General features: G+C 37.0%; 3 protein-coding genes across 5 annotated transcripts; all 3 read left to right on the top strand.

Annotated features, from left to right (window-relative positions):
* The first annotated feature begins 1,255 nt into the window (after positions 1-1,255).
* LOC127785123 (zinc finger BED domain-containing protein RICESLEEPER 3-like) lies at positions 1,256-4,510 on the top strand. 3 transcript variants are annotated; one of them, XR_008019666.1, is made up of 4 exons: positions 1,256-1,424; positions 1,569-1,634; positions 2,085-3,924; positions 4,150-4,510. XR_008019666.1 is itself a non-coding variant. In XM_052312546.1 (3 exons), exons 2-3 carry the CDS (start codon positions 1,571-1,573, stop codon positions 3,272-3,274), a joined length of 1,254 nt encoding a protein of 417 aa, XP_052168506.1. In that variant the 5' UTR covers positions 1,256-1,424; positions 1,569-1,570; the 3' UTR covers positions 3,275-4,510. The 3 variants fall into 3 exon arrangements, 1 of the variants encoding a protein (XP_052168506.1); XR_008019665.1 differs by having other exon boundaries at positions 2,085-4,074; XM_052312546.1 differs by having other exon boundaries at positions 2,085-4,510.
* A 1,039-nt stretch (positions 4,511-5,549) lies between these two features.
* Positions 5,550-7,379, top strand: LOC127785227 (uncharacterized). Its single transcript, XM_052312658.1, has 3 exons — positions 5,550-5,657; positions 5,828-5,891; positions 6,319-7,379. The coding sequence occupies exons 2-3, from the start codon at positions 5,831-5,833 to the stop codon at positions 7,314-7,316; spliced, it is 1,059 nt and encodes a 352-aa protein (XP_052168618.1). The 5' UTR covers positions 5,550-5,657; positions 5,828-5,830; the 3' UTR covers positions 7,317-7,379.
* A 13,512-nt stretch (positions 7,380-20,891) lies between these two features.
* Positions 20,892-27,474, top strand: LOC127783733 (zinc finger BED domain-containing protein RICESLEEPER 1-like). The gene is made up of 3 exons (XM_052310911.1): positions 20,892-20,901; positions 26,309-27,355; positions 27,434-27,474. Exons 1-3 carry the CDS (start codon positions 20,892-20,894, stop codon positions 27,472-27,474), a joined length of 1,098 nt encoding a protein of 365 aa, XP_052166871.1.
* Positions 27,475-27,792: the final 318 nt, after the last annotated feature.

The raw sequence follows: 27,792 nt of genomic DNA, 5'->3' as shown, positions 1-27,792 counted from the left end.
GTTGATGGAATTGGATTTGGATGCTTTCTGAATCTCTCTGTTCAGGTCAAATTGCAGAGTTGTAAACTACAGACCCAAAAGTTTTCACCATGCCAATTACATGACATGAGAGATGAAACAAGCTGATATCCATAGTGACTGTATGAGAGCTTAGCTAGGGAGCAATGTACTATGCAAAATGTGTTTAGTTCCCTTCAAACTTCCAAAAATTCCGTCACATCAAATGTTTAGACACATGCCAATTTGCGGAGGACTGCTTTTAGACCTCCTTGATTTCCCTTTTGTTGCAAAACCTTTTCTTCCCTTCTCGGGGACTATAAGTTTTTTAATTTTTTCTCCTATCAATTAAATTCCAGTAGCTCTCCTGCCGTCGTTTCCCTAAAAAAAAAAATGTTTAGACACATGCATGGAGCATTAAATGTGGACGAAAAAAAACTAACTGCACTTTTACATGTAAATTGTGAGACGAATCTTTTAAGCCTAATTACGCCATGATTTGACAATATAGTGCTACAGTAAACATTTGCTAATGACGGATTAATTAGGCTTGAATCTGTAATTTGTTGTTATTAGTCTACATTTAATACTTTAAATGTATGTCTGTATACTTCAAAATTTTTACACCTAAACAATTAAACATGGCCATAATGTGGTAGAAATTTGAGAGGAATACAAAGAGAGATGAAAACTCCGCCCAGTTAGCTAACGTGCAGCCCAGCCGAATGGAGGAGGCCGGATCGCTCGCTCTCTCCAGCGCCTTTCTGCCACAGGTGTGGGCATAACCCACATAGTAGATTGGTTTTGAAAACGAATTCAAAAAATAAGTTTGAAAAAAATTAAAAATACTAACTAAAGGAAAATTAATTTTGTTTACATGTAAATAAATACATTGAAACTTTGTACAGATATCCATGCGGGTAGACTTTTAAAATATAGCAACATTCTATATAAAATGCATTTGAATCCGAATTGAAATTCAAATTCGAATTGGATATATGCACTTTAGGTAAAAAAAGAAATTCATGCGGTACCAAATATGAAAATGAAAACTCGAGATTGTTTGGAAATGAAAGGAATTTCTTTACTTTTTTTTTAAAAAAAAAATGCAAGATCGGCCCCGTTTGGCTGAACCATACTGGGCCTCCAAACCTGAACTTATTCCGGTTTGGATAGGTTTGCCTCTGATTTTTTTTTTGATTTTTTTTGTGGGGTAAGCTAACGAGGAAGCAGCGCGAGGTGGCGGGAGAAAGCGGCGCGAAAGGCTTCACCATTCCCTCCATCTTCTTCTCCCTCTCGATCGTCTCCTCCGCCGCTTCTCCCCTCTCCCCACCCCACCTCGCGCGGAATCCGAACGCCGCTCTGCTGATCCGCCGCACCCGCTCCATCCGAGTGTCCTCCCCTTTCCCCTTGGGCTGGAAAGATCGGTATGTGTTCTTGATTTCTTTCTTTCTTTTTTTTTTGTTCCTTTTCGGGTGTTTGGGGGGGGGGGGGGGGGGATTTGGCTTCTGTTAATTTGTTTTAAGGTTGTGGATTGAATGCGATTGGTGATTTGTGATTCCTGGGTGCAGGTATGGATGATCAGGAGTGTGACTGTCCAAGCGGCGTCGGCAAACAAGGGGATAAAGAACTGAATGGTGAGATTCTCCCTGGCTACCCCATATGGACTGAAACACACATCTCTTCATTTTTTGTACCGTGTGTTCTTGCAAGTGCAAGTAACTAGTTCATTTCGAATGTAAGAGTAATAGGCAGGTTCATAGTCTACTAGTAGAGTAGTAGTAGTTTCTGCTGCAGTGCTTGTCTGCAAATATTTCCTCGAGATGCTGCTTTTCCAGCTGTTCACAGATCTGATATTATATGAACTCTGCATTATCGAGATGCTAAACCCCCTTGCATAAAAGGAAGAACCTATGTTGAGGTGCAACTTTAGTCTTGTGATGCATTTGGCTAGTTCAATGTTTTCACAGGACATGTACAAAGTATGCTCAGTCAATTCCCATTCAAATAAATTAGGCCAATCAATTTCTAGACATGTTTTACTCAATTGATTGCGTTTCTTAAGTACAGCGTTTCCTGATGTCTAGGTATGAAAAATGAGGTTGACGATGCCAATGACATGGTTGAACAAGAGGAAAGCTCAGGCAGCGCGCCAAGCCCATTGTTCTTAGGCACACGGCCGAAAAGGCTCCAGTCAAAGGTTTGGGATGACTTCACACCCATCTTCATCGATGGGAAGGTTGCGAGGGCTGAGTGTATGCATTGCCATCGAGTCTTTAACAGTGGCACAAGCAACCTGCTTAAGCACCAGGCCAAGTGCAGCCCCCAGGCACAGAAGAGGCCCATGCAACAGAAGCTTCCCATATCGCTCTCAATTGAGAATAAGTCTGCCGAGGAACATGGTGCACCTGTGCAGGACACTCCCACAGACACAAATACAAAGAACCTGCAGGTTGATCAGAATGTGACTGATAAGCTCGTTAGGATATTGCTAATGCACGGGTACGTTCCGTCGATGAGGAACCATGATGAATTCAGTGAGTTTGTTGCTTCCTTGAACCCCAAGGTCGAGCTGCCATCTGATGTTGACCTGTATTTGTACTTCACGAGGCTGTTTGAGGAAGAAAAGGCCAATCTTAAGAAGCAGTTTGAATCTTCGAATAGTCGGGTCTCCCTGAGTGTTTATGTTTGGCACTATGATACACACTCACCGTATTTGTGCTTGAGTGTTCATTACATCGATGATCAGTGGGAGAGTAAGCGAAAGATCATTGCATTCCGGGCTGTGGATTCTTCTTGCAATGCAAAAGAATTGATTAAAGTCATACTGATAGCTATTAAAGATTGGGGTCTTCTTGGCAAGGTTTTCAGCATTGCACTGGATGACACATTCATTGACAATTCAGTGGCTTCAGATGTCAAGGACATCCTCCAAAAATGGAACTTGCGGCATGCAGATCAAAGCTTATCTGGAAACCAGAGCTTGTTTGTGGTACGTTACGCAACTCATCTACTTGATCAGGTTATTCAGGTGGGGCTCAACGAGCTTGACAAGATCATGGAAAAATCAAGGAAGTTCTCTAAACTTGACAAATTCATGGAGAAGTCGAGAAAGTTTTCTTCATATCCAAAGGGCCCCGCTCCTTTAGCATTACAGTATCCAAATCATAGATATGCACCATCATCGGAAGACTGGGTTAAGGCAGAGAATATTTGTGAGATATTGGATGATTTTCATAAACAAAAGGACGAAATACCCAAACATCACAGTCCTTAAACTCTTTGACACGATCTGGCATGTGAAGAATGTTGTGCACCGTAAACTTCTTTACCATGATGACAAAGAGACTACCTATGTGTGGGAAAAGATGCAAGAACAATTCAAAGAACAATGGAAAGTCTGTTGCTTACATATCTGCATGCCTATGATCATAGATCCTAAATACCGCCTGGAAATCATCAAGTCACATATTCCGCTTGATTTGGACAATGACATGATAGATTATATTGAAGAAGTAAATGACATATTACTCAGGCTCTTCCATGAATATTCTGGTCAGGTTGAAGACCCTAACTGCACTTCTAGTTCTGAAACTAGTGGCGGGCATTCTTTGTATCCAGATGACAAGTTGGTATTTCATTACCTTGGTTCTGAATTTCCACAGTGGTGGCGACCGATGACTGAACTTGATCAGTATTTGCAAGATCCATGTCTCTCAAACGATAGGATCGATGTTCTGCGATGGTGGAAGGAACATAGTATGATATATCCTACAATCTCTCGGATAGCACGTGACATATTGGCAATACCTTACGGTGCTGATTATGAGGTAGCAACAAGGACTGCAAAACTCGCACTTGTTGAGTCAGATGGTAGCCACTTTGTTGAAGAGCTTGTCTGTACTCAGGATTTGCTCAGATCAGGCGGTAAGTTTGTGCCCTTGCTGTTCTCAATTGCTATCCAATTGCATTACTGTACTAACTGCTGTATACATGTTCTTGTACGTTACGCAAATAGAGTTGTCATTCGGTGATAATTTTTGGGGACTATAGCTCAACCTTTTCCTAATGTTTTATGTAAGCTGTTTTCCTGATGTTCTCACTGTGATACGTGCTACTAACGATAGCTCAGTAGTTACCTTTCTAATGCAGGATTCAAAGACGACAAAATGCGTGTGCCTTTTAGGTTCAGGAAATTTTGAGAACAATATGCTAAGTTCATCTGGCAACTATGATTAACAGCAGCCTTTGTCAGTGATGGATGTGTAATGGGGCTTTTGTATGTATGTGTGGAGGTCTTCTGGTTTCAGATATTCAACATATAAACCTGGTTATTTAAACTTATCAATCATGTGATATTTAATCATTATGTTCTGAGTTCGCTATACTTTTCAGTTCTCTTTATGGTTTCCTTAGGCTAGAGTACACTATTTCCATTTCTTCTCCCTGGATCAATCTGATTTATTGACCAAAATAAATCAGGCTTTCTCTGAAGAATTATATACCACTTGATCTTGTCATGTATTTACCACTTCAAATAATCATGAACCGTGATGCATCATGCATGAATCACAGAAGAAGTTAGCAGTTCATCATCAGCCACTTTTCTGTAAGATCGTAACCTTGAAGATCATCATTTGGGGTCCCAACTAGTCCATGGGACAAAACTAAATTTTCAGAACATCATCGACAGCCCACAAAATTTGTAGTGCTATTCTATTCTCAAAACTTCCTTAATTAAGCTTAAACTAAACATGATCACAGATTCACAGCCCTGCTGCCCTGTGCCATGGCCTATGGATCCGGATCTCTACATAATTAGCAGTTCGTTCTTTGTTAGTTCAACTCAATTCATCTATTCCAACATAAATACAGATTCCTGTGGAGAGTGCAGTAATCACCCGAACACAGCAGCAAATTTATTACGTGGGTGCATTTTCAATAGAAATTGGGTGTAGCTATATTTATGGCGCCATATTTTTCATTAAAAAATAGTTGGCATGTATTTACATTGTAAGTCCCTAAATTACATATGTAATTTTAATATATATACAATGTAAGTCTCAAAATTACATATGTAAATACTAAAAAATTCAAAAATTACATACTAATTACATATGTAAGTGGGGTGTAAATGATGTGTAACTACTGTGTAAAGTGGCTGAAAAAAATAGACTATAGCATATGGCGCCATATTTCTAGCAACTCCGTAGAAATTTAGCGAGGTTAGAAATTTGCTGATCATGAGCGTGTGTAATGAATCGCTTAGGTGCAAATCTTAGCAAATTCTGATTAGAATTACGTTGTTAATTTTATTTCTATAAATATAAGCGCCAGCTTACTGGGCCGAACCAATTTGCTAAATGGGCTTCAAGCCTTTTTTTCAGTTCAGGCATGGGCTCTATTCTCTGGAAATTGGGGCCCACGAGGTAAGTGACCGAGAAACTCGGATGCTACCGCGAGGTTTGGCGCGAAGGGCTCTTTCCAGGTTTTTACCATTCCCGCCATATATTATCTCTCCTCATCTCATTCTTCGAGGCCGAGAAGGGGTGATAGAACCGAAATCCCAGCAACGGCGGTGGCGGTGGGGAATCCAGTCCCTACCGGCTACCGATCCGCCGCGTTCGATCGGCCTCTCCATACTGGGATCGCAAATATTGGTATGCGTCTTCTCGAATCCTTGTTCTTTCTTCATTTTTGGGTGTTGTGGTGATGTGTCGGTGATTCCTTTGTGGTGGATTTGGGTTCTTGTCGATTCGTCTGTATTGCGCGTGCGAGGATGTGATTGGAAAATTCTGCGATGAATGGATTGCTTCTGTTTGTTTTCCAGGGCATGGATCAAGATTGCGATGGCGCAAACCATGGCGGCACAGAAGAGGAAAGGGCACTGAATGGTACTGCACCCCTCTCTCACTCACAGGATAACATCTTTAGGTGATTTGAATCCATCGCAGCCCTGCGTAGTTTGTCACTATTAGTTTCTGTTGCCCTCTATTATTAACTATTCCTCTAGCTGTTAATTGTCTAGTTTGTTACTTTGTTCATAAATCTGACACTCGACGAGTTCTACATTGCTGAAATGTGTAGTCATTTTGAAAAATTAACAATGATAACAACAAACGATATTGCAATTAGTCTTACGGTGCGTTAGGCTTTGATCAGTATATAGGATTCTGTTCAAATCTGATATGCACTAAATCTGCTCAATCAATTCTTTTTTGTCACAAAGTTTGTTCAAATAAATTAGGACATTGTTCACTCAAAGGCATAATTTACTTGATTGCATCTTTACGCAATTATTCGGCCTTTCCTCATGCTTAGGTATGGCAGATAAACTTGAGAATGCTGATGACATGGTTGAACAAGAAGAAAGCTCAGGCAGCGCGCCAAGCCCATTATTCTTAGGCACAAGGCCGAAAAGGCTGCGATCAAAGGTGTGGGATGACTTCACACCCATCTACATCGACGGGAAGCTTGCGAGGGCTGAGTGCATGCACTGCCACCAAGTTTTCAACAGCAACAGCACCAATGGCACTAGTAGGCTGCTAAAGCACCAGGCCAAGTGCAGCCCCCATCCCCAGAAAAGGCCAATGCAACAGAAGCTTCCGTTTCCGCCATCCAGCCAGAAGAGTCTCATGGAACCCAGTTCTGATCCGACACAGAAGAAGCTCCCATTCTTGCCGATCAGCCAAAAGAGATGCTCAGGTACAGACGATGCGATGCCTCACAGGAAGGATCCTGCCTTGCCTAACACCCTGAATGACATAAACCGGAGGAGTCAAGAGATTGGCAAGAGTTTAGCTCGTAAGAAACTCGCAACACGTGAGCAGAAGAATCCTACCTCGCCTGACATCACTAATAATGATCAGAAGGATCAATGGGATGATGAACACCCAGTGCTTAAACAGAAGAGCACTCCTGCTGGCACGAATCTGAAGAATCCTGAGGTTGATCAGAATGGACTCATCCAGACATTGGCAATGTGCGGGTACCTTCCATTGATGATGCACAATGATAGTTTTAGGAAGTGTGTTCCTTGCTTCGATTCTATGGGGAAGATGCCAGCGAACACTAACATTGGTGGTGGCTTTCTGCAACTGTTTGACAAAGAAAAGGCTAAGGTGAAGGAGAAGTTTTCTGCTTTGAGCAGTCGGGTTTGCTTGAGTGCTCATGTGTGGCACTATGATCCATTCTTGGCCTTTTTGTGCCTAAGTGTTCATTACATTGATGATGAATGGGAGAGACAGCAGAAGATTATCACATTTCGTGAAACTAGGAAGGTAGCCCGCGTTAATACGCGGGCATGCGTCGTACACTAAGTTTGAGACACTTGTAAGAGCGAAATATTAACCGAAGAACATCTATCACGATTTCTCCGTTAATTGTTTTAGTCGGCATTAATTGCTTTTATAATTTCTTAACCTATTAGCTTTATATTATATCATATTTAAGTAATACTATCTATAAACAAATTATTTATAATCTTTTTCATCATTTGAAAAGAAGGTAGACTTATTTTTTTTTAGAGAACATGTCAACGAAAAGTAAGTGTAAAGTAAAAGTAAGGTATTTTTTTAATTGCATATATATTATCATGGTTTATTCGAGAATGAATTGGGTGAGACATGAACCTCCACTAAATGTATGGGTTTATATAGCCTAATATGATAGATGTAGTTTGACAGCCAGTCCATCTATGAACATTTTATGTAGAGTGGGTCAGAGGTTCCACGCCAGCTAACGTGAATACGATAACGACGAAATATAATTGCGCAATAATACTTTTGAAATGTGATGTACCATGAATACACGCTTTTTTTTTTCTTATATAAGATAGATCTAACGGTTAGAAATAATAATTCCACTGGTTTAAAAGTCATAGGAGTATTCCAGAAATGTACCTTAAATATTATGGTTGTTTTAATATCCAACATTATTACGAAGTGAATGTAGCTCAATTGGTTAGGTTCTCTGTGGTGGAACTTGCCCACTCGGGTGCAAGTCCTAGATGTAAAATCAAAGGTGTTTTTGATTATTATTCTGTGATGAACAATTGGGCATTGGAGATTATTGGTTTTGTTATTTGGAATTTATTCACGAAGTGGTTTTGGAGATGATTGGATTTCACAGGTGAATCTACAGGTTATCATTTTATGTGGACCGGTCAGACCGGGCAGGTATTGCCGGTCAGACCGGCGGTGATCGAGCGGTCGGACCGGCCAGCCCGCGGTCTGACCGGCCAACACTGTGTCGGTTTCGGTTTCGGCTTGTTTATTTGGATTAGAGTATTTGCGGTGATGGACCGGGAGTCGGCTTGGGGATAAGACGACGTCCGTGGTGGTCAGAGATCATGCGGGATACTTAGGCTAGAGTTGATGCACGTGGTTGATGGAGTTTCCATATGGCATACGATGGAGTTATTGTGTGCGTATGGGATGCGGAGTTGAATTTGGAAGGAGTCCAAATTTGGTACGATTGGTTATGTAAAGTTTCTTTCTTGTACTAGTGGGTTTCCTAAGGTGTTTAGGACTCCTAGTATGAGTTTGGTTCGTGGCTTTAGGCTGCCTACCTCATGTATAAATAGAGGGGGAGCGTGAGGCTTCCCGGTATTGCTTTAGAGAGCAATAGAGTTGAGTTTTGAGTTAGAGTTTCGAGTTTAGTCGAAATTTTTGTAAGGAGTGTTGTTGGGGCACTTTGTAAACTAAGAGAGAATCAATAAAGTCGTCATCCACTTTAAGAGTTCTTCGATTTGTGTTTACCGGGTTTCGGCGGTCTAACCGGCTATCTACCGGCGGTCAGACTGGCGGCAAGCGGCGGTCAGACCGGCGAGAGCATGGCGGTCAGATCGACGGCGGCGACAGCAGGCGGTAGGCGATCTCGGCGGTTAGACCGGTAGATCAACACCGGTCAGACCGGCGGCTACGCTTCATTCAGACCGGCTAATCTACTCCGGTCAGACCGATCTCCATCGAGTTCGAGGGAAACTTTTATTTCCGCTAAAAGTTTTCAGTTTTTGGGTATACCAACGATTCACCCCCCTCTGGTTGGCTTAGTTCTTGTGATTCGATCCTACAAGTGGTATCAGAGCCTTGTTTTCTTCTTTGGATTTTTATCGATCTAGAGTTTTTGCCATGGCTACTCCCGTTAGGTTTTCAACTAAGCCTCATATTTTCGATGGAACGGATTTTTCTCATTGGTGTAGTAGGATGCAATCTTACATTATGGCTGAAAATTATGATATTTGGAGGAAAGTTTCTCATCCTTATGTGATTCCTGAAGCCATTAATACTGATGCTTTAAAAACTGAATTTGAAAATAACTGCAAAGCTCGTAATATTCTTTTGAGTGGGATTTCTCGTTCTGATTATGATTGTGTTGCTCATCTTCAAACTGCTCATGAGATTTGGATTGCTTTGAGTAATTTTCATGAAGGAACAAATAACATTAAAGATTTTCGTCGAGATCTTTTTAAAAAGGAGTACATTAAATTTGAGATGAAACTTGGAGAAGCTTTGGATGATTATCTTTCTAGGTTTAATAAAATTTTGAGTGATCTTAGATCTGTTGATTCTTCTTATGATGCTAATTATCCACAATCTGAGATTTCTCGTCACTTTTTGAATGGTCTCGACATGTCTATTTGGGAGATGAAAGTTACATCTATTCAGGAGTCTGTTAACATGTCTACTTTGACTTTGGATTCACTTTATACTAAATTGAAAACACATGAGATGAATGTTCTTTCTCGCAAAGTTGATTCTAAGTCGAGTGCTTTGGTTTCTTCTTCTTCCTCTTTGGATGTTGATGCCTCTTCATCTAAGTCGGCTTTTCTTGTTGTTTTTAATGCCACATCCGATGATCAACTCGAACAAATCGAGGAGGAGGATCTGGCTTTGGTTGCTAACAGAATTGCTATGAATAATGCCAGGAACAGAAAAAGAGGTGGTCCAAATCGTTGCTTTGAATGTGGTTCAATTGATCATCTTCGTTCGCATTGTCCTAAGCTTGGGAGAGGCAAAAGAGAAGACAAAGATGGTGAGAAAACCAACAACAACAAGCCCAACAACAACAAGTCGAAGGGTTCGTACCAAGGGAGGAAGATGGAGAATCTTAGGAAGGCTTTTCAACAAGTTTGCGCCGCCTTCGAGCCACTAAGTGATGTAGATGGTGAAAGTGGAGATGATGACAAGGGAAAGAACGTCTCCGATGTTTGCTTCATGGCGCATGGTGAATCTGACACAGAGTATGAAGATAATGAGGTAAGTGCTTTTGAGGAAGCTATTAATATTTTGAGTGCAAAAAATAAAAAGTGTGAGAAGATGTATAAAAAACAGGAATTTATCATTGAATCTCTTAAATCTGAAATTGATAGGTTAAAATCTTTTATTCCTAATGATGATGATTGTGAAAACTGTGAGGTTTTAATGAATGAGATTTCAAAAATTAGAGATGTTAATGCTGCACATGATTTGAAAAATAGATCTTCTCTTGCTTGTAGTTTTGCTTTGCACACACGCACTTTGGATGAGTTGTTTTTAACTAAAAAGTTGTTGCAAAAATATCAAATTGCTTTTCATGCTAGTTTGATGTTTAACATGATTTCTGCTAAAAAGTTAAAACAACCTCATGATGTTTTGGATTGCTCAACATGTAATTTGAATAAGATGAAACTAAAAGATGCTTTAGGTCGTGTTGAGTACATGGAAGATGTTGTGAAAAACAATGAAGTGCTTTCTTGCCCCAAATGTCGTAAAAGAAAAGGTGTCATGGTAGATTGTGAAAATTGTACTAATTTTGAAAAAGAGGTTTCTTATTTGAAAACTTCCTTGCTAAGATTTTCTGATGGTAAAAAGAACCTCAACATGATTTTGGATCAATCAAAGGTTAGCACACATAACCGTGGTTTAGGTTTTGATCCTTATGCTCATAATTCTAGACATCATCCTGTTGTGTTAGGTGTTGGGTGCTAGAAGTGGTGAGATTTTGATTAAACATGATACTAATAAAACTGTGTTTAAATCTACTGGTATCATGTCTACCATGAATGCATCTTCTTCAAAATCCAATGTTGTGCATGCAAAACCTCCTGTTTCTGCTTGTGTTGCTAAATCTTCTTGCTCTAACAATGTGTCTAAACAACGTGAAAAATATACTTGTTCTTTTTGTGGAAAAGATGGACATATTGTTGGTTTTTGTTTTAGATTAGCTCATAAACAGAAAAAGGAGAGAGAGAGTGCTTTTGCAAAATCAAAGTGGCAAAAATCGGGTTTTCCCTCGAGGAAACCGGTCAGACCGCAGTGGGTCCCGCGGTCAGACCGGCTGAACAACCTCGGTCAGACCGGGCACCGGTCAGACCGGCGGTACAGAAGCGGTCAGACCGGCCCCCGGTCAAACCGGCCACTGTACCTCGGTCAGACCGGCCTCGGAGGAATTTTTCTGAAAATGTTAAAATTGATTTTGCACGTGGATATATGCCTATTGGATCTTCTGGTCGTCTGTCTCAGTACTGGATTCCTAAATTTTTATTATCATCTAACCCCAGTACTGAGGCTTTGACTTCTGCTTGTGTGTAGGCTTTGGTGGCAAGGAAGGAGAACGTGTGGATCGTGGATTCCGGTTGTTCGCGGCACATGACCGGTGATAAAAATTGGTTCTCCTCCCTAAAGAAGGCATCTAAGACTGAATCGATTATCTTTGGTGATGCTACTACAAGTGCCGTTCTCGCTACAGGTATGGTTAAGGTAAATGATAAATTTGAATTGAAGAATATAGCTTTGGTTGAGGACTTAAAGTACAATTTGCTTTCAGTTTCACAAATAGTTGATGAAAATTTTGAGGTTCACTTTAAGAAAACTGGAAGTAAAGTTTTTGATTCTTATGGTGATTCTGTGTTGAATATTTCTTGCTATGGAAGAGTGTTTAAAGCTGATTTTGAAAATCCTGTTTCACCTATGATAACATGTTTGGTTGCTAAGTTTGATAAAGATGTGATGTTTTGGCATCATAGACTTGGACATGTTGGTTTTGATCATCTCACTAGGCTAAGTGGTTTGGATCTTGTTCGTGGTTTGCCTAAACTTAAGAAAGATCATGATTTGGTTTGTACACCATGTCGTCATGCTAAGATGGTTTCTACTTCACATGCTCCTATTGTTTCTGTGATGACTGATGCACCGGGACAGCTATTACATATGGATACTGTTGGTCCAGTTAGAGTGCAATATGTTGGAGGAAAGTGGTATGTGTTGGTTATAGTTGACGATTTTTCTCGATATTCTTGGGTTTTCTTTACGGCAACTAAGGACGAAACTTTTCAACACTTTCGTGGTTTGTTTCTTCGATTGGAGCTTGAATTTCCTGGTTCCTTGAAAAGAATTCGAAGTGATAATGGTGGAGAGTTTAAAAATGCTTCATTTGAACAATTTTGCAACGAAAGAGGTCTTGAACATGAATTTTCTTCTCCTCGTGTTCCTCAACAAAACGGTGTTGTTGAAAGAAAAAATCGTGTTTTGGTTGAGATGGCTAGAACGATGTTGGATGAATATAAAACTCCTAGAAAATTTTGGGTTGAGGCGATTAACACTGCATGTTATATTTCAAATCGAGTTTTCTTGAGATCTAAACTTGGAAAAACTTCTTATGAACTTTGATTTGGACATCAACCCAAAGTTTCACATTTGCGTGTTTTTGGTTGCAAGTGCTTTGTCTTGAAATGTGGAAATTTGGATAAGTTTGAGGCACGCTCTACTGATGGACTGTTTCTTGGTTACCCCGCACATACTCGTTGTTATCGTGTACTTATTTTAGGGACTAACAAAATCGTGGAGACTTGCGAAGTTTCTTTTGATGAGGCTAGTCCTGGTACTAGACCTGAAATTGCAGGTACACTGTCACAAGTTCAGGGGGAGGATGGTCGTATTTTTGAAGACGAGAGCGATTACGACGACGACGACGACGAGGTCGGCTCGGCCGGTCAGACCGCCGGCACATCTCCGGTCAGACCGGCTCATGAGGAGCGGTCAGACCGGCCAGGGTCGTCAGCTGAGGGTTCTATTGATGCTGATCGAGATGGTCCTCCGGAAATTACTACTTCGACCAGTACTGATACAGAACGTGGATCAACTTCAGAAGTCACTGCTCCTTTGCACATTCAACGACGACATCCGCCGGAACAAATTATTGGTAATATAAGTGAGCGGACTACAAGGTCTAAGGTAACGATTCATGATGTTTGTGCAAATTCTGCATTTGTTGCTTCTTTTGAACCCAAAGATGTGTCACATGCATTAACTGATGAATCGTGGATTAACGCCATGCATGAAGAACTTCAAAACTTTGAGAGAAACAAAGTTTGGACTTTAGTTGAACCACCTTTTGGACATAATATTATTGGAGCCAAGTTGGTTTTCAAAAATAAACAAAATGAGGATGGTTTGATTGTGAGAAATAAAGCTAGACTTGTTACTCAAGGTTTTACTCAAGTTGAGGATTTGGATTTTGATGAAACTTTTGCTCCTGTTGCTAGGATTGAGGCAATTAGACTTTTGTTGGTTTTTGCTGCTTCAAAAGGTTTTAAATTGTATCAAACGGATGTGAAAAGTGCTTTTCTAAATGGTTTTATATAGGAGGAAGTTTATGTCAAACAACCACCAGGTTTTGAAAATCCTGATTTTCCCAACCATGTTTTTAAATTGTCTAAAGCTTTGTATGGTTTGAAACAAGCTCCTAGGGCATGGTATGATAGGCTTAAGAACTTTTTGCTTGCGAAAGGTTTTACAATGGGAAAGGTTGAAAAAACGCTTTTTGTTCTTAAGCATGGTGATAATCAACTTTTCGTTCAGATTTATGTGGATGATATCATCTTTGGTTGTTCGACTCACGCTTTGGTTGTAGATTTTGCTGAGACTATGTGTAGGGAATTTGAGATGAGCATGATGGGTGAGTTATCGTACTTTTTGGGATTGCAAATTAAGCAAACACCTCAAGGTACTTTTGTGCATCAAACGAAGTATACGAAGGATCTTTTGAGACGGTTCAAGATGGAGAATTGCAAGTCAATTTCAACACCAGTTGGTTCTACAGCTGTGTTGGATCCTGATGAAGCTGTTGATCAAAAGGAGTATAGAAGTATGATTGGATCTTTGTTGTATCTAACTGCTTTAAGGCCAGACATACAATTTGCTGTGTGTTTGTGTGCACGCTTTCAAGCTTCTCCTCGTGCTTCACATCGTCAAGCGGTCAAGCGAATAATGAGGTATTTGAATCATACACTTGAGTTTGGAATTTGGTATTCTACTTCATCTTATATATGCTTAAGTGGATATTCTGATGCTGATTTTGGAGGTTGTAGAATTGATAAGAAAAGTACTAGTGGAACATGTCATTTTCTTGGTACATCATTGATTGCATGGTCTTCTAGGAAACAATTTAGTGTTGCTCAATCAACTGCTGAATCTGAATATGTTGCTGCTGCTAGTTGTTGTTCACAGATTCTTTGGCTTTTATCTACTTTGAAAGATTATGGTCTTACTTTTGAGAAAGTACCTCTCTTTTGTGATAATACTAGTGCTATCAATATTGCTAAGAATCCTGTTCAACACTCACGCACAAATCACATTGATATTCGTTTTCACTTTTTGAGGGATCATGTTGAGAAAGGAGATGTTGAATTGCAATTTTTGGACACCAAGTTGCAAATTGCTGATATTTTCACTAAACCTTTGGATTCTAATCGCTTTGCTTTTCTTCGTGGTGAATTGGGCATAATTCATCCTTTTGTCATAGTTTGAGGGGGAGTTTGTACCTCATGGTTTTATCAAGCAATAATATGACAATAAAAAATTGAGAAAAGAGAGCTTTGTTTATGCATATGGTATTTTCTTATGCATGCTAGCAATACTTTGAAGGTTTATTTGTCTCTAGCATAGCTTGTATGTATTCTAGTCTTTTCATGAGATTTAGATTTTGTTTTTAAGGGAGATGATGCATGACACTTAAATTCTATACTTGAATTAAGAAAATATGCAATGTTGATGCTAGCATATGGTTTGATTTTTAAATGCTCTATATATATGCTTTATTGACTTGTTATTCCTCAAATAGCTTTAATTGCTCATTGCGAAAAAGAGAATAAAAATATAAAAAAATGAATACCGAATCCTTGGAAACAGTCTTGACGACAAGGACGTATTCGATATGAGCAAAATAATGGGTGCCGAATCCCTGGAAACAGTCTTGACGACAGGGACGTACCCGGAATAAAAGAGAAAAATATCAGCAAAAAGGCTCTAGAAAAAGAAAAAGTTCAACAAATTCTCTTGGTTATTTTGTGCTAAAGGTTATTTGAGAAAGAGAGATCAATGCAATAGGTATATGTGTTTAGTGTTTATTCTTCAACCTATGTGCTTGTTAAGATGTTGCATTATAAATTGTATGAAATCATGAATTTTGATTGTTGATTCAAGCTTAATTGTAAAATCTTTGGTTCATGGTTATACTTTAATGCATGCTTGTTATATTATAGATGGGTTCATCTTCTTTTTATTGCAACACATGACTTGATATGCTATCTATATACTAAGCTCTTAAACATTAATGAACATAATTCCTATGCTTGATGAAATCATTGTCAAAAGGGGGAAAAGTAATGTGAAAATTTTTGGATTTTTGGAGAAGCAAGGTGAATTTTTGGAGAGTTGTTGAGAAGAGCATGTTTTTGATTCAATTGGGAATTTCTTTCTTTTAAAAAGGGGGAGAAGTTTTCTTTTGGATTTTTGAGCACGATTTGTACATTTGTACGAAGTGTGCTTTTTACCACTTTTGTTTTAATTTTTTCCAAACACCAAAACATTTTTATGAATTTGCCAATGTGTTCGTCAAGGGGGAGATTGTAAAATCAAAGGTGTTTTTGATTATTATTCTGTGATGAACAATTGGGCATTGGAGATTATTGGTTTTGTTATTTGGAATTTATTCACGAAGTGGTTTTGGAGATGATTGGATTTCACAGGTGAATCTACAGGTTATCATTTTATGTGGACCGGTCAGACCGGGCAGGTATGACCGGTCAGACCGGGTAGGTATTGCCGGTCAGACCGGCGGTGATCGAGCGGTCGGACCGGCCAGCCCGCGGTCTGACCGGCCGACACTGTGTCGGTTTCGGTTTCGGGTTGTTTATTTGGATATCCGAGTTTATTTCATGATTATGACTTTTAGATGGATACTATACGTATGTAATACTATTGTTTGCTGCTAATGAGTCAAGTTGGAGATAGCTTGGTCTCGGAATATGGTTTCTTTGTTTGTTCCATGTGTAGGTGACTTGATGTCTCGGGAGAGTATTTGCGGTGATGGACCGGGAGTCGGCTTGGGGATAAGACGACGTCCGTGGTGGTCAGAGATCATGCGGGATACTTAGGTTAGAGTTGATGCACGTGGTTAATGGAGTTTCCATATGGCATACGATGGAGTTATTGTGTGCGTATGGGATGCGGAGTTGAATTTGGAAGGAGTCCAAATTTGGTACGATTGGTTATGTAAAGTTTCTTTCTTGTACTAGTGGGTTTCCTAAGGTGTTTAGGACTCCTAGTATGAGTTTGGTTCGTGGCTTTAGGCTGCCTACCTCATGTATAAATAGAGGGGGAGTGTGAGGCTTCCCAGTATTGCTTTAGAGAGCAATAGAGTTGAGTTTTGAGTTAGGGTTTCGAGTTTAGTCGAAATTTTTGTAAGGAGTGTTGTTGGGGCACTTTGTAAACACAAAGAGAATCAATAAAGTCGTCATCCACTTTAAGAGTTCTTCGATTTGTGTTTACCGGGTTTCAGCGATCTAACCGGCTATCTACCGGCGGTCAGACCGGCGAGAGCACGGCGGTCAGACCGACAGCAGGCGGCAGGCGATCTCGGCGGTTAGACCGGTAGATCAACACCAGTCAGACTGGCGGCTACTCTTCGGTCAGACCGGCTAATCTACTCCGGTCAGACCGATCTCCATCGAGTTCGAGGGTAACTTTTATTTCCGCTAAAAGTTTTCAGTTTTTGGGTATACCAACCATTCACTCCCCCTCTGGTTGGCTTAGTTCTTGTGATTCAATCCTATACTAGACTTGACAAATTCTTTCAATGGTAGGCAACGTACCCGTCGACAATGAGGTGCGTAGCGACTTCGTCAATGTCAAAATATGTCAGTCTAATCTCTCAGAAGTACTCATAGAGGTATATGCATGTGTGCATTAATAGAGGGTGAGTGTGTGCGCGTTGTGAGTTTTTGCGTTTGTACTTAGTTTCTAAAAATATCAAACATTATATATTGTTTCTCTTTTAATTTAAGAGATAAAACAATAGGGAGTGGACGACAGTATTTGTTCATGGGAGGGTGAGGAGGTGGTGAAGATTTTATTTTTCTATTTTTCTAAATGATTTAAGTGAAAGCCGATGACGGGGTGTTTCATTTTTTCTAAGAATTTCTATGGTTTTTCCTGTTTTCATAGGAGGTGACACATGGCGACTTAAGATTTTTTTAAAAAAAATAGATCTAATAGTTAAAAGTAATAGATACGTCAATGTAATTACTATTTATTTTACGACATATTATACGGTGATTTATGAGCGCTCTAGAACGTGTTTAATTGATTTTTGTTACGTACAATGAATGATTTAGTATAACATAATACATATGTACAATTAATTTTCCGTTGTTATTTAGTTGCCATGTTAACTTCTATGTAGTAAAATATAGTTAATGTGATCTTGATTGATTTATTTATTTATTTATAAATAAAACTATAAATATTTATAAAAAAAAACATACTTTTTTTTATACCCGAAAGGTATGGAATAAAAGTACAAAGCCACCGGCAAGTATATCTATGTACTATATACTAAAAAATCATTAAATACTGTCTAATAAAGTCATTTAAATGGTACCATAGAATATATTCTAGAGCACTTAGGTAGAAGATCGATTGGCTCTCTTGGATTGGATTGTTTCCTCTAACTGGCAGAACTGCATTTTTCGATCAATCACAAATAAAGATATAAAATTATAATTGTTGTGGTAGAGAGTCAAAAGCCGACCTTAACCAAATATGTCATTTTGGATATGTATTGGGAGTGAAAACATAAAGTAAACATCGATTGTGCCAATATAGAGCCTGAGGGGCATTGTATGTATGTACATACGTACACCATCGCCCAACATCCACCCCCTTCGCCTCATTCATGCCCTCTCCCAATATACTGTCTCTCATGTTTTCATCATATATTAGTCAGGAACCTTAATTTATTATAATCTTTTAAAATAAATAGCTATTTTTTATCGACTTATGTCTTTGGACCATTATTAACTATATTTGAACTTCTTAAATAAATATGTTATTTTTGGGTTATATTCTGACTATTTTCATATCATTTAAATAATTATTAGAAAATATGAAAAAAAAAACCAATGATATATACTTTACCTGTTGAAAATATTTTTGTTGAATTTTCTTTACATATATGTATAATGTAGGATTTATTACTATTGAAATACCAACCAAACAGTTTCAAAAAATTCCAAAATGATTTGAGAATGTTAATCTCACACAAATTAAAATTTAAATTGGATCTACTTAAAAAACACAAATAAATTACATGGTTTGCATTTTTACATAGTTCAAATTACCGTTGTATATTTGTTAAGCAATATTTGATACCATAAAGTATATAGTTTGATGCGATTTTTTTTTGAAAAAATTGTTATGGAGTTAATTAATACATGTCGATGTCATTTGCCGCAATGTATTTTGTGCTAAAATAGAGCGAACATAAGACATCAATGTAAAATCATAATAAAATAAATGGTAATTATGTATTTTTATTAGTAAGATGAATAATCAAACATATGCTCAAAAGTCAATAGCGAAAAAAGTAATATAAAAATATTTAGGGGTACCCTAGGTAAAAAAATAAAAGTGGGGTGAATGGGAATAGAAAAAAGAGTAAATTTCACAAAACTACACGTTTTATGGTCCAAGTTAACAGGATGCCACGTCCTTATCCTAGGTGGAACAATCACGTCATCTCACAGGTGAATCCATTCATTGATAGTGTAGTTTTGTCAAACTACACTACCAAAATATATGTACTTGAGTGCCAAGTGTCAAAGTGTGTGTGGTTTCTGCAATTTGGACTACAAAACGTGCAAGGAGAGGAGAGGAAGGGAGGTTTTAATCTAATCTAATGGTGCAAAATAATGGATCCACCAATTTAAATGAAAATTGAGGGCTAGATGTTTCCCGTCTATTAAAAGGCAAAATTGGTTATATAGCATCGAAAGTTCACGTTTTTTGTTTTATAGCACCAAAAGATACCGGTTCATTTTAATAGCACCCAAAGTTCACCATGTTCCTATTTTTAACACTTCCGTCAATTCTCGATCGTTTTCCGTCCGTCTTGATCCAGCCACACACACGATATGACGTTTCTACCCTCACAAGTACAAGTTGAATGCATGTCAATGAGGGGTAGAAACGTCAAATCGTTTGCGTGGCTGCGTCAATATCGATCAAGACGGACGGAAAAATTGACGGAAGTGTTAAAAATAGGAACAAGGTGAACTTTGGGTGCTATTAATGTGAACCGGTATCTTTCGGTGCTATAAAACCAAAAACGTGAATTTTCGATGCTATATAACCAATTTTGCCTTATTAAAATGCCACATGGCGGTTTAGAAGCGTTTGTAGGAAGTTTAACGGACTTTTAGTATATAATAATAGATAGATTTAAGTAAATATATTTATATTTGTGAAGTTATATATTTTATTTTTATATTATAGAAATCATATTTTAAAGACCATTGATTTTTATATGGATGTATGTTTTTTCTGTCTTTTTCTATACATGTGCATTTTTTTCTTCCAGCGAAGAATAGGAAAGCTTTATCGTTTTGTTTTCAGTCACGTGCATTTGTACGTAGGGAAAGACAAGAAGTAGCGTTTGCATCGTGTAGCGCTTGTATGTTAACATGAGAAAATTATTTTTTTAATAATAGATCTAATCTAATGGTGTAAAATAACAGGTCCACCAATTTAAATGAAAATCAACGATAAGATTATATAGTGCAATGTGGCGACTTAGGAGTGTATGTAGGGGTACACGTGGCGGCTTGAGAGCGTTTGTAGGAAGTTTAATGGACTTTTAGTATATAACTAGGAAGGTAGCCCGTGCATATGCGCGGGCATCTTATTTAATGTGCATGAAACTTTATTACGAATGTCATGTGTGGGTGGCTTTCTATCAAAAATATTCTTTTACTTTATCCTAAACTAAAATTGAACTTATTTAATGTACTTTGAATATTGGTTATGATTTTTCTTCTAATTACCCTTGCAACATATAAATTGTGAACTAAAATTACTTTAAACCGTGTAGTTTTTAATTTATGATAAAATTTTGTGTCGAAACAATAGATGTGTTTACTATGAATGTCCATTTTTTTTGTTAGATTCTGTTTGAAATTTTAGATATATTCATTTTATTAGTCCTATCAAAATGTTTGAATATTTCTATTTAAGATGGGTTTTAAGCCCAGCAAAAAAATTTAGAATTAGATAAATTTTGTTCAATTTTCATTTCATTTCTTTTCATCTTTATCTTTTATTTTTTTGGGGGAGAATTCCACTCTATGAGGCATCCTTAAAATGCTTTGATATCTACAATTCGGGATGAAAATATAAGTGAGTTGATCCTGCAACCTGGCATGGGGTAAAGGCATCTATTCTAAATTATATCTCTCTAATTAAGTAAAAAAAATTAAAATAGAGGTCGTAGTATTTTTTTGACAAATTACCACTAAACTGGAGTGTCATGTAACAAAAACATGTTTATTGTTCTATGCTAGATGTCAGGAATTCACGATGTATCAGAGTAAGTTTTACCAAAAAGAAATAAATATACATGATCTTTTAATTACTGTCTAAAATTGCCCTTTATATTCCTAAGGCAACATCATGGTTGTTTCACTGTTAAGATTCCACCGACGTTCTTAGTACGATCGGTATGTTCAACTGACCACGTGACTTCATAGAGAACATATATAATTTAGATGCTATGATCATTTTAAGATTATTTATTTATCTCTAAAAAGACAATTTATTGATAAAAGCATCAATATCAAATTGTATGGATGAATAACTCCTATATACATGTTGAGAGAAAAAATAATTAAGTCGATAGAAAGTCGTTAGATGTCTAACAGGATATAAGTAATGGGTCTACCAGTTTTGTGAAAAATTAAGGTGCAATATTTTTTATTTTTAGTGAGAAATTTTAGTATTTTCTTATATTTAGTGGAGGCCTCAATATGGATGCGGGTTGCAGAATGTAACTTTTTTGTTAGCATTTAAATATAGTCAATATGGTTAATAAATTATTGATTTCACTTAAAAAATAATGTGTAGTTCAAACAGATCATAAGAGACATATGGTGGCTATACCTAATAGGTGAAGGTTCGTTTGTGGTCTTCTCTTTGCCCACTAAGATAATTTTAATTTTAATTGTCAAGAAATAAAAAAAATATAGAAAAGTAACACACCACGCACGGGGGATGGGAATGGAGGGAGGGTTGGGATGTTTTTTTTCTTAAAAAAAAGCTTGATCTAATGACCTAAAATAATGTGTTCATGTTTAAGTCAAAACCGATGGTCGAATGTTTTATTTTTTTCTCGGATTTATTAGGATTTTCTATAATTTAAGCGGGACAAATAGCAACTTACCATAGCGTTTATGTGCTTTAATGCCTATAGGGATGGAGTGGAAGGGAAGAAGGTTTGGGATGTTTTTTTTAAAGAAAAAAAATCTAATAACGACGTAAAATAATGTGTCCATTGATTTAAGTGGATACCAGTGATTGAATGTTTCTCTAATTTAAGAGTGACACACAACGGTTTAGAAATATTTATAGAATGTTTAATGGATTTTAATGCGTATGATGTCTATTTGTGGGTTTTTTCCAAAGAAGATAATTTTAATTTTAATTGTGATAAGCTTTCACATGGAAAACTGTATGTATTATAAAGAAGATGAAAGGATCAGATTAAATTCATTTAGAAATGGTAGTTTTAATCTTGGCCTGGGTAGTTAATAGCCTTAAATTCATTATTTAAGATGAAGAGCAGGAACCGTAGGATGGATATATATATATATATATATATATATATATATATATATATATATATATATATATATATATATATATATATATATATATATATATCAGGTTGAATGCTCCATCAAGCGACCATTGATGATCCTATTCATTGTTAATTTTTCTTCCAGTTATATTCTGATTTGCATTCTTGGTCTGGGCTATGATCAAGTAACGGTAGTAGCGTATTGGCCGCTGGTGCCGAAGGAACCGATATCAGATGCGAGATTATTTAATTCTCTCCAAGGACGAACATACCCTTTCTAATTGATTTTCAGACTGTTAAAACATACCCTTTCTAATTGATTTTCAGACTGTTAAGCACCTTCTAATCTTAGACTCTCATCTTTAAAATTCGTGCAGTTTTTTTAGTGGAAGAGCGAAGCGCATCTCGATATGAAAACAGAGAAACGGCATAAAAATCACTACGTGCGGGGACAGTGGGAGGTTTTGGATTTCTAAAATAGATCGATCTTAAATAATGGGTCCACCGATTTAAATAAAAATCAATGGTTAGATTTCTCTATTTTATTAAAGTGCCACGTGGCGACTTGAGAGTATTTATAGTAGCCCGCGCATTCACGCGGGCATGCGTCGAACGCTAAGTTTGAGACACATTTGCCACGATTTCTCCATAATTTTTTCATCGGTATTAATTAATTGTTTTTATAAGTTTCTAACCTATTAGCTTTATATTATATCATATTTAAGTAATATTTATAAGCAATTATTTACAATCTTCTTCATCATTTGAAAAGAAGGTAGACTTACTTTCTTTAGAAAACATGTCAACGAAAGTAAAAGTAAGGTATTTTTTTAATTGCATATAAATTATCATAGTTTATTATGGGATGTTTATTATGGGATGAATTGGGGACTATTAGAAGGACAGTGAGAAGAGTTAGGGAGACAAAGGGAAGATAGGGAAGAACAAAAGAATATATGGGATCTGTGAGGATATCATTGCGGGGAAGTTTTTAGTCTATTTTTTATTTAGTGGAGACACATTTTTTTATTAAGTAATTGGTACAATTAAATTATAGTATCAAATTTTAGTTGTATATATACATTTTTCATCTTTTAAATTTGATGCGTGTAGTTGGTTATTTGACACTACTTAAAAAAAAAATTATAGACACCATGAAAATACGTAGAGCATCGTCATCATTGTTATCATGGATCTAATTTAGCTACATGATGCGTAGAAAATTGGCCCATGTGGCATATCATTTCTATAGTCAAAATATAGTTAACATGGGTCTTAAATTATTAATTTAATCACAAATAATATAAATATACAAACCAGTTGGAAATTAGATGCACAGTTATTTTAAAGTAGTTAACCACGGTATACTCTTTCACTATGTAAGTACACTTTATTTGTTGACTAACTTACGTAGGTACACTGAGAGAGAGAATGTTCGTTATTTCTATATCGCTCCAAGGCCGAACATAGGCATGTTATTTTACAAATCCAATCTTACTGTGTGACATACATACTGGATCCAACAGCTTTAGTTGAAATCGACGAACAGATCTTTTTCTCTTTTTTTCTGATAACTTGAGAGTTATAATCTATCTAATTAATAATTTTTATAAAAAACCGATATATACGACCCTAATTCTCCCGATGGAAATATTATTTTTGAATGTTTTCACATATATGTATCATGTATGCTTATCGCTCCTCAAATACCATCCAAATAATTTTGAATCATCCAAAACAAATTGTGAGAATATACATGAAATTTAAATTTAATTTGATAAGCATGAAAAACATAGCTAAATTTCATTGTTTTCATTTTTACATATATATATATATATATTCAAATTAGCGTTGAATATTTGTCCAGTGATATTTGACACCATACAAATATAAAAATATGATGTGAAATTATTTAAAAATATCATAACATCATTTATTACATGTCGACGCATATGTCATGATGTATTTAGCACTATAGTATAGCCATTATACAACATGATGGTAAATTGTACAGTCAAAAAAAACATGATGGTAAATTGCATGTATAATTTAAAAGTTATGAACGTTTCAAGACCGGTGATATATTATGTCATAATCTATGTCGTCAAGTTTGCTACTTTTATTTGCATAACATGTAAAATGTTAGAACATAGTTCCATGTGCAACTTTTTTAATAAAAGCATAGTTCTTAACATATTTTCTTAAGAGAAATTATCTGGCACTCTATTCAATCATATTGACCAAATTAATTACAATCTGCCTAAAAATTAACAGACTCAATGGTAGCGAGAAACACATGGAAAAAAAAATTCACTCGAGTAATAATCTCACTAACATGAGTTAGTGGGTTTTGATATTATTATGGATCTAATAATTTTTAGATACTTTTTAATACTTATATCGTAACCCCGCACTATATTAAAGAAAATGTAAAGATAAGCTATATCAAAGAATACTCACGGCGTGTGTCACGTGGTTATTATAGATCTAATTTAGCAATGCATGTTGGTGAGCAAATGGTTGTCAATACTATTTGCTACGTGAGAAGGACATGCAAAAGTATATAATGTGACATTTTTTATTAGAATATAGGCTATTTCACTAAGAAAGGCTATAATAAAATATTTCGACAACGAATATTACGCATATGTAGGTGCACTTTCAATAGGATTATATAAACGTGTGTTAGAAGGTGCATTTGCGGAGATGTGAGTGTGAAGTTGCGTATGTGGTGGTGTGTGTGTGCGTGTGTTTGTCTACTTTATAAAATAAATAAATACATTATTTCATATGTGAACATTTTTTAATTAAAATGTAGTTAGTATAAAAATATAGTTAATATAGGATGCAATATATTTTCTTCTGTTTTATATTGAAGATAGATCCTATTTTAAATAGTGAATTATGGTTTAAATAATCACTATGGTAGAAAATAAAGAGAGTAAAAGAAACCATAGAGGAGGGTGCGGATCATGAACTGATCATGTGTATGTATACAAACATAACAGGTTTGAATATAAAATTAAGAGGGAAGGATGGATTTACTTTTTCCCAACTGTATCTACAAGTTTTATTTTCTGCTTTTTTTCAGCATATAGTGAGTACCACGTGTAATTATGTTTGGAAGGACAGATGGTAGATACGCATACAAACAAAACAACTTTTGGCTGTGTTCACAGGTCTAGGTTCCAATCCTTGCTTCCCGCACGTACGATTTCCGCTACTACTAAATGGTGTATTTTGTTTGCAAAAATTTTTTATAGAAATGCGGCTGTAAAAAGTCATATTAACCCGTTTTAAGTTTTTTAAACTAATACTTAGGCTGTGTTTAGATTCTAACTTTTTTCTTCAAACTTCTAACTTTTCTGTCACATTAAATGTTTGGACACATGTATGGAGCATCAAATGTGGACAAAAAGAAAAACTAATTGCACAGTCCGACTGTAAATCACGAGATTACATTTAAAGAAATAATTAATCCGTCATTAGCACATGTGGGTTACTGTAGCACTTATAGCTAATCATGACGTAATTAGGCTCAGAAGATTCGTCTCGCAGTTTACAGTCGGAATCTGTAATTTCTTTTGTTATTAATCTACGTTTAATACTTCAAATGTGTGTCCGTATATCTAAAAAAAATTGCCAAACTTTTACCGCATCGAAACATGGCCTTATTTTTTTTAAGAAAAAGCTAATTAATACTTAGCATCGAAACATGTGCATAATAATAAGTAACCTCGTATTCCATATTAGGACGGAAGGATTAACATTTTTTTCCTAATTGTACACGCGTACAGAGGTAATATGTATGTTTATTTTCTATTTTCGTCCGGTGAACAGTGCGTATATACGTATTTTCCTTGACGTATATCTGCTGATGACATTTTTGACCGGCACAATACCCTCGCACCTGTCATACATAGGCGGAAGAGAAGGGGTGGGTTTTTTTTAATCTAATCTAATGGTCCACAATAATGGGTCCACCAATTTTAATGAAAATTAAGGGTTGGATGTATTTCTGCCACGTGGCGGCTTAGGAGCGTTTTTAGATTGCCACGTGGCGGCCTAAGAGCGTTTGTAGGAAGTTTAATGGACTTTTAGTATATAATAGATAGATAGATAGATCCTTCTTGTGGTGCAGGACAACTGATTAGTATTATATTGGGATCTATTGAAAACTGGGGTCTTCGTGATAAGGTTTTTAGTGTTGTATTGGATGATGAGTTTGTTGATGATTCAGTTGCTTCAAATGTCGAATCCCATCTCCAGAAATGGAACTCCCACTGCGCAAACCAGAGCTTGTTTGTGGTACGATATGGAACTCATTTACTTGATCAGGTTATTCAAGTGGGGCTGGATGAACTTGACAAAATCGTGGAGAAGTCAATGAATTGTTCTGAGAGCACGGAGGGCCTCACCTCTTCAGAAGTAAAATATGCAAACTACAACTATGCAGCATCAGGGAAAGACTGGAGCTGTGCACGTCGTATTTGTGATACCTTGGAGGATTTTCATCGGTATATGGACATAATGCACAATTTTCCCTGTCCCGTGGACCTCTTTGAGAAGGTGTGGCAAGTCAAATGTAATTTGCAACGCAAAGTTGATAACCCCAGGGATGATGCATTTGCTACTGTGGTAAAGAAGATGCAAGAGAAGTTCAAGAAATGCTGGAAACTTTGTTGCTTACATTTCTATATGGCCATGATCGTTGATCCTTCATATCGTCTGGAAAACATCAAACTTCATGTTGACCTGCACACTGACACAGATTATATTCGTTGTATGGATGATATATTGCTCAGGCTCTTTGATGAATATTCTGGCAAGGTGGAAGATTCTAACTGTACTAAGGAGACTAGAAATGAAATCAATGTGAGCAGAGATGATGATCGGTTGAAATATTACCGTCGTTATGGATATCCAATTTGTGAGCGACCGATGACTGAGCTTGATCAGTACTTGCAAGAGCCATGCCTCTCTGGAGGTGAGCGTGATGTTCTTCACTGGTGGAAGGAACATAACCTGACCTATCCAACGGTTGCTCGGATGGCACGTGACATATTGGCCATGCCATGTCGTACTGATTGCAATGTAGCGATAAGAACTGCAAAGTTTGCTATATTTGAATCACGTAAACACCATATTGAAAAGCTCGTTTGTTTGCAGGATTGGCTCACAACTGACGGTATGATTATACCTTTGCGTTCTCTTATTGTTCTCCCATTACATTGTTGTACTTACTGTAGTTATCATGAATTAACAGGTTCTGCTAGCCAGAAGTCGACGAATGGTAGTACTGAGTGAAGTTAATCTTCAAATCTCAAAAGGAGAACGGTTCCATGTAAGCTGCTTTCTTAACTTATCCACGCTTCAAAATATGTTGTTAGCAATGGCTCATTAGTTTTATTTTGAGATGCAGGAATGCAGGATTCATCTATGACAAAAATGCACAGAAAACGACTTTGATCAGACAATTTTGGGCACAATGCCAAGTTCATTTGCCAAATATGATTAACACTAGTAGTGTTTGTTACTGATGGAGTTGTAAATAGGCTTTTTTACCGACGAGTTGAGGATAGCTTGTCAGTGGTTCCTACTTCTAATGTCAGCTACTTTGAACTT

Source organism: Oryza glaberrima, chromosome 9 (genome assembly GCF_000147395.1).
Source record: "Oryza glaberrima chromosome 9, OglaRS2, whole genome shotgun sequence".
Lineage (NCBI taxonomy): Eukaryota > Viridiplantae > Streptophyta > Magnoliopsida > Poales > Poaceae > Oryza > Oryza glaberrima.
The sequence above is the reverse complement of the archived record's forward strand: the minus strand, read 5'-3'. Positions and strand labels throughout refer to the sequence as shown.

Bases quoted from the DNA above. Each gene is read 5' to 3' on its own strand.
- LOC127785123 (XM_052312546.1), top strand. From the start codon at position 1,571: ATGGATGATCAGGAGTGTGACTGTCCAAGCGGCGTCGGCAAACAAGGG. The intron at 1,635-2,084 runs GTGAGATTCTCC...CCTGATGTCTAG, and splicing joins AGGGGATAAAGAACTGAATG to GTATGAAAAATGAGGTTGAC.
- LOC127785227 (XM_052312658.1), top strand. From the start codon at position 5,831: ATGGATCAAGATTGCGATGGCGCAAACCATGGCGGCACAGAAGAGGAA. The intron at 5,892-6,318 runs GTACTGCACCCC...CCTCATGCTTAG, and splicing joins AGAGGAAAGGGCACTGAATG to GTATGGCAGATAAACTTGAG.
- LOC127783733 (XM_052310911.1), top strand. The intron at 27,356-27,433 runs GTATGATTATAC...ATGAATTAACAG, and splicing joins GGATTGGCTCACAACTGACG to GTTCTGCTAGCCAGAAGTCG.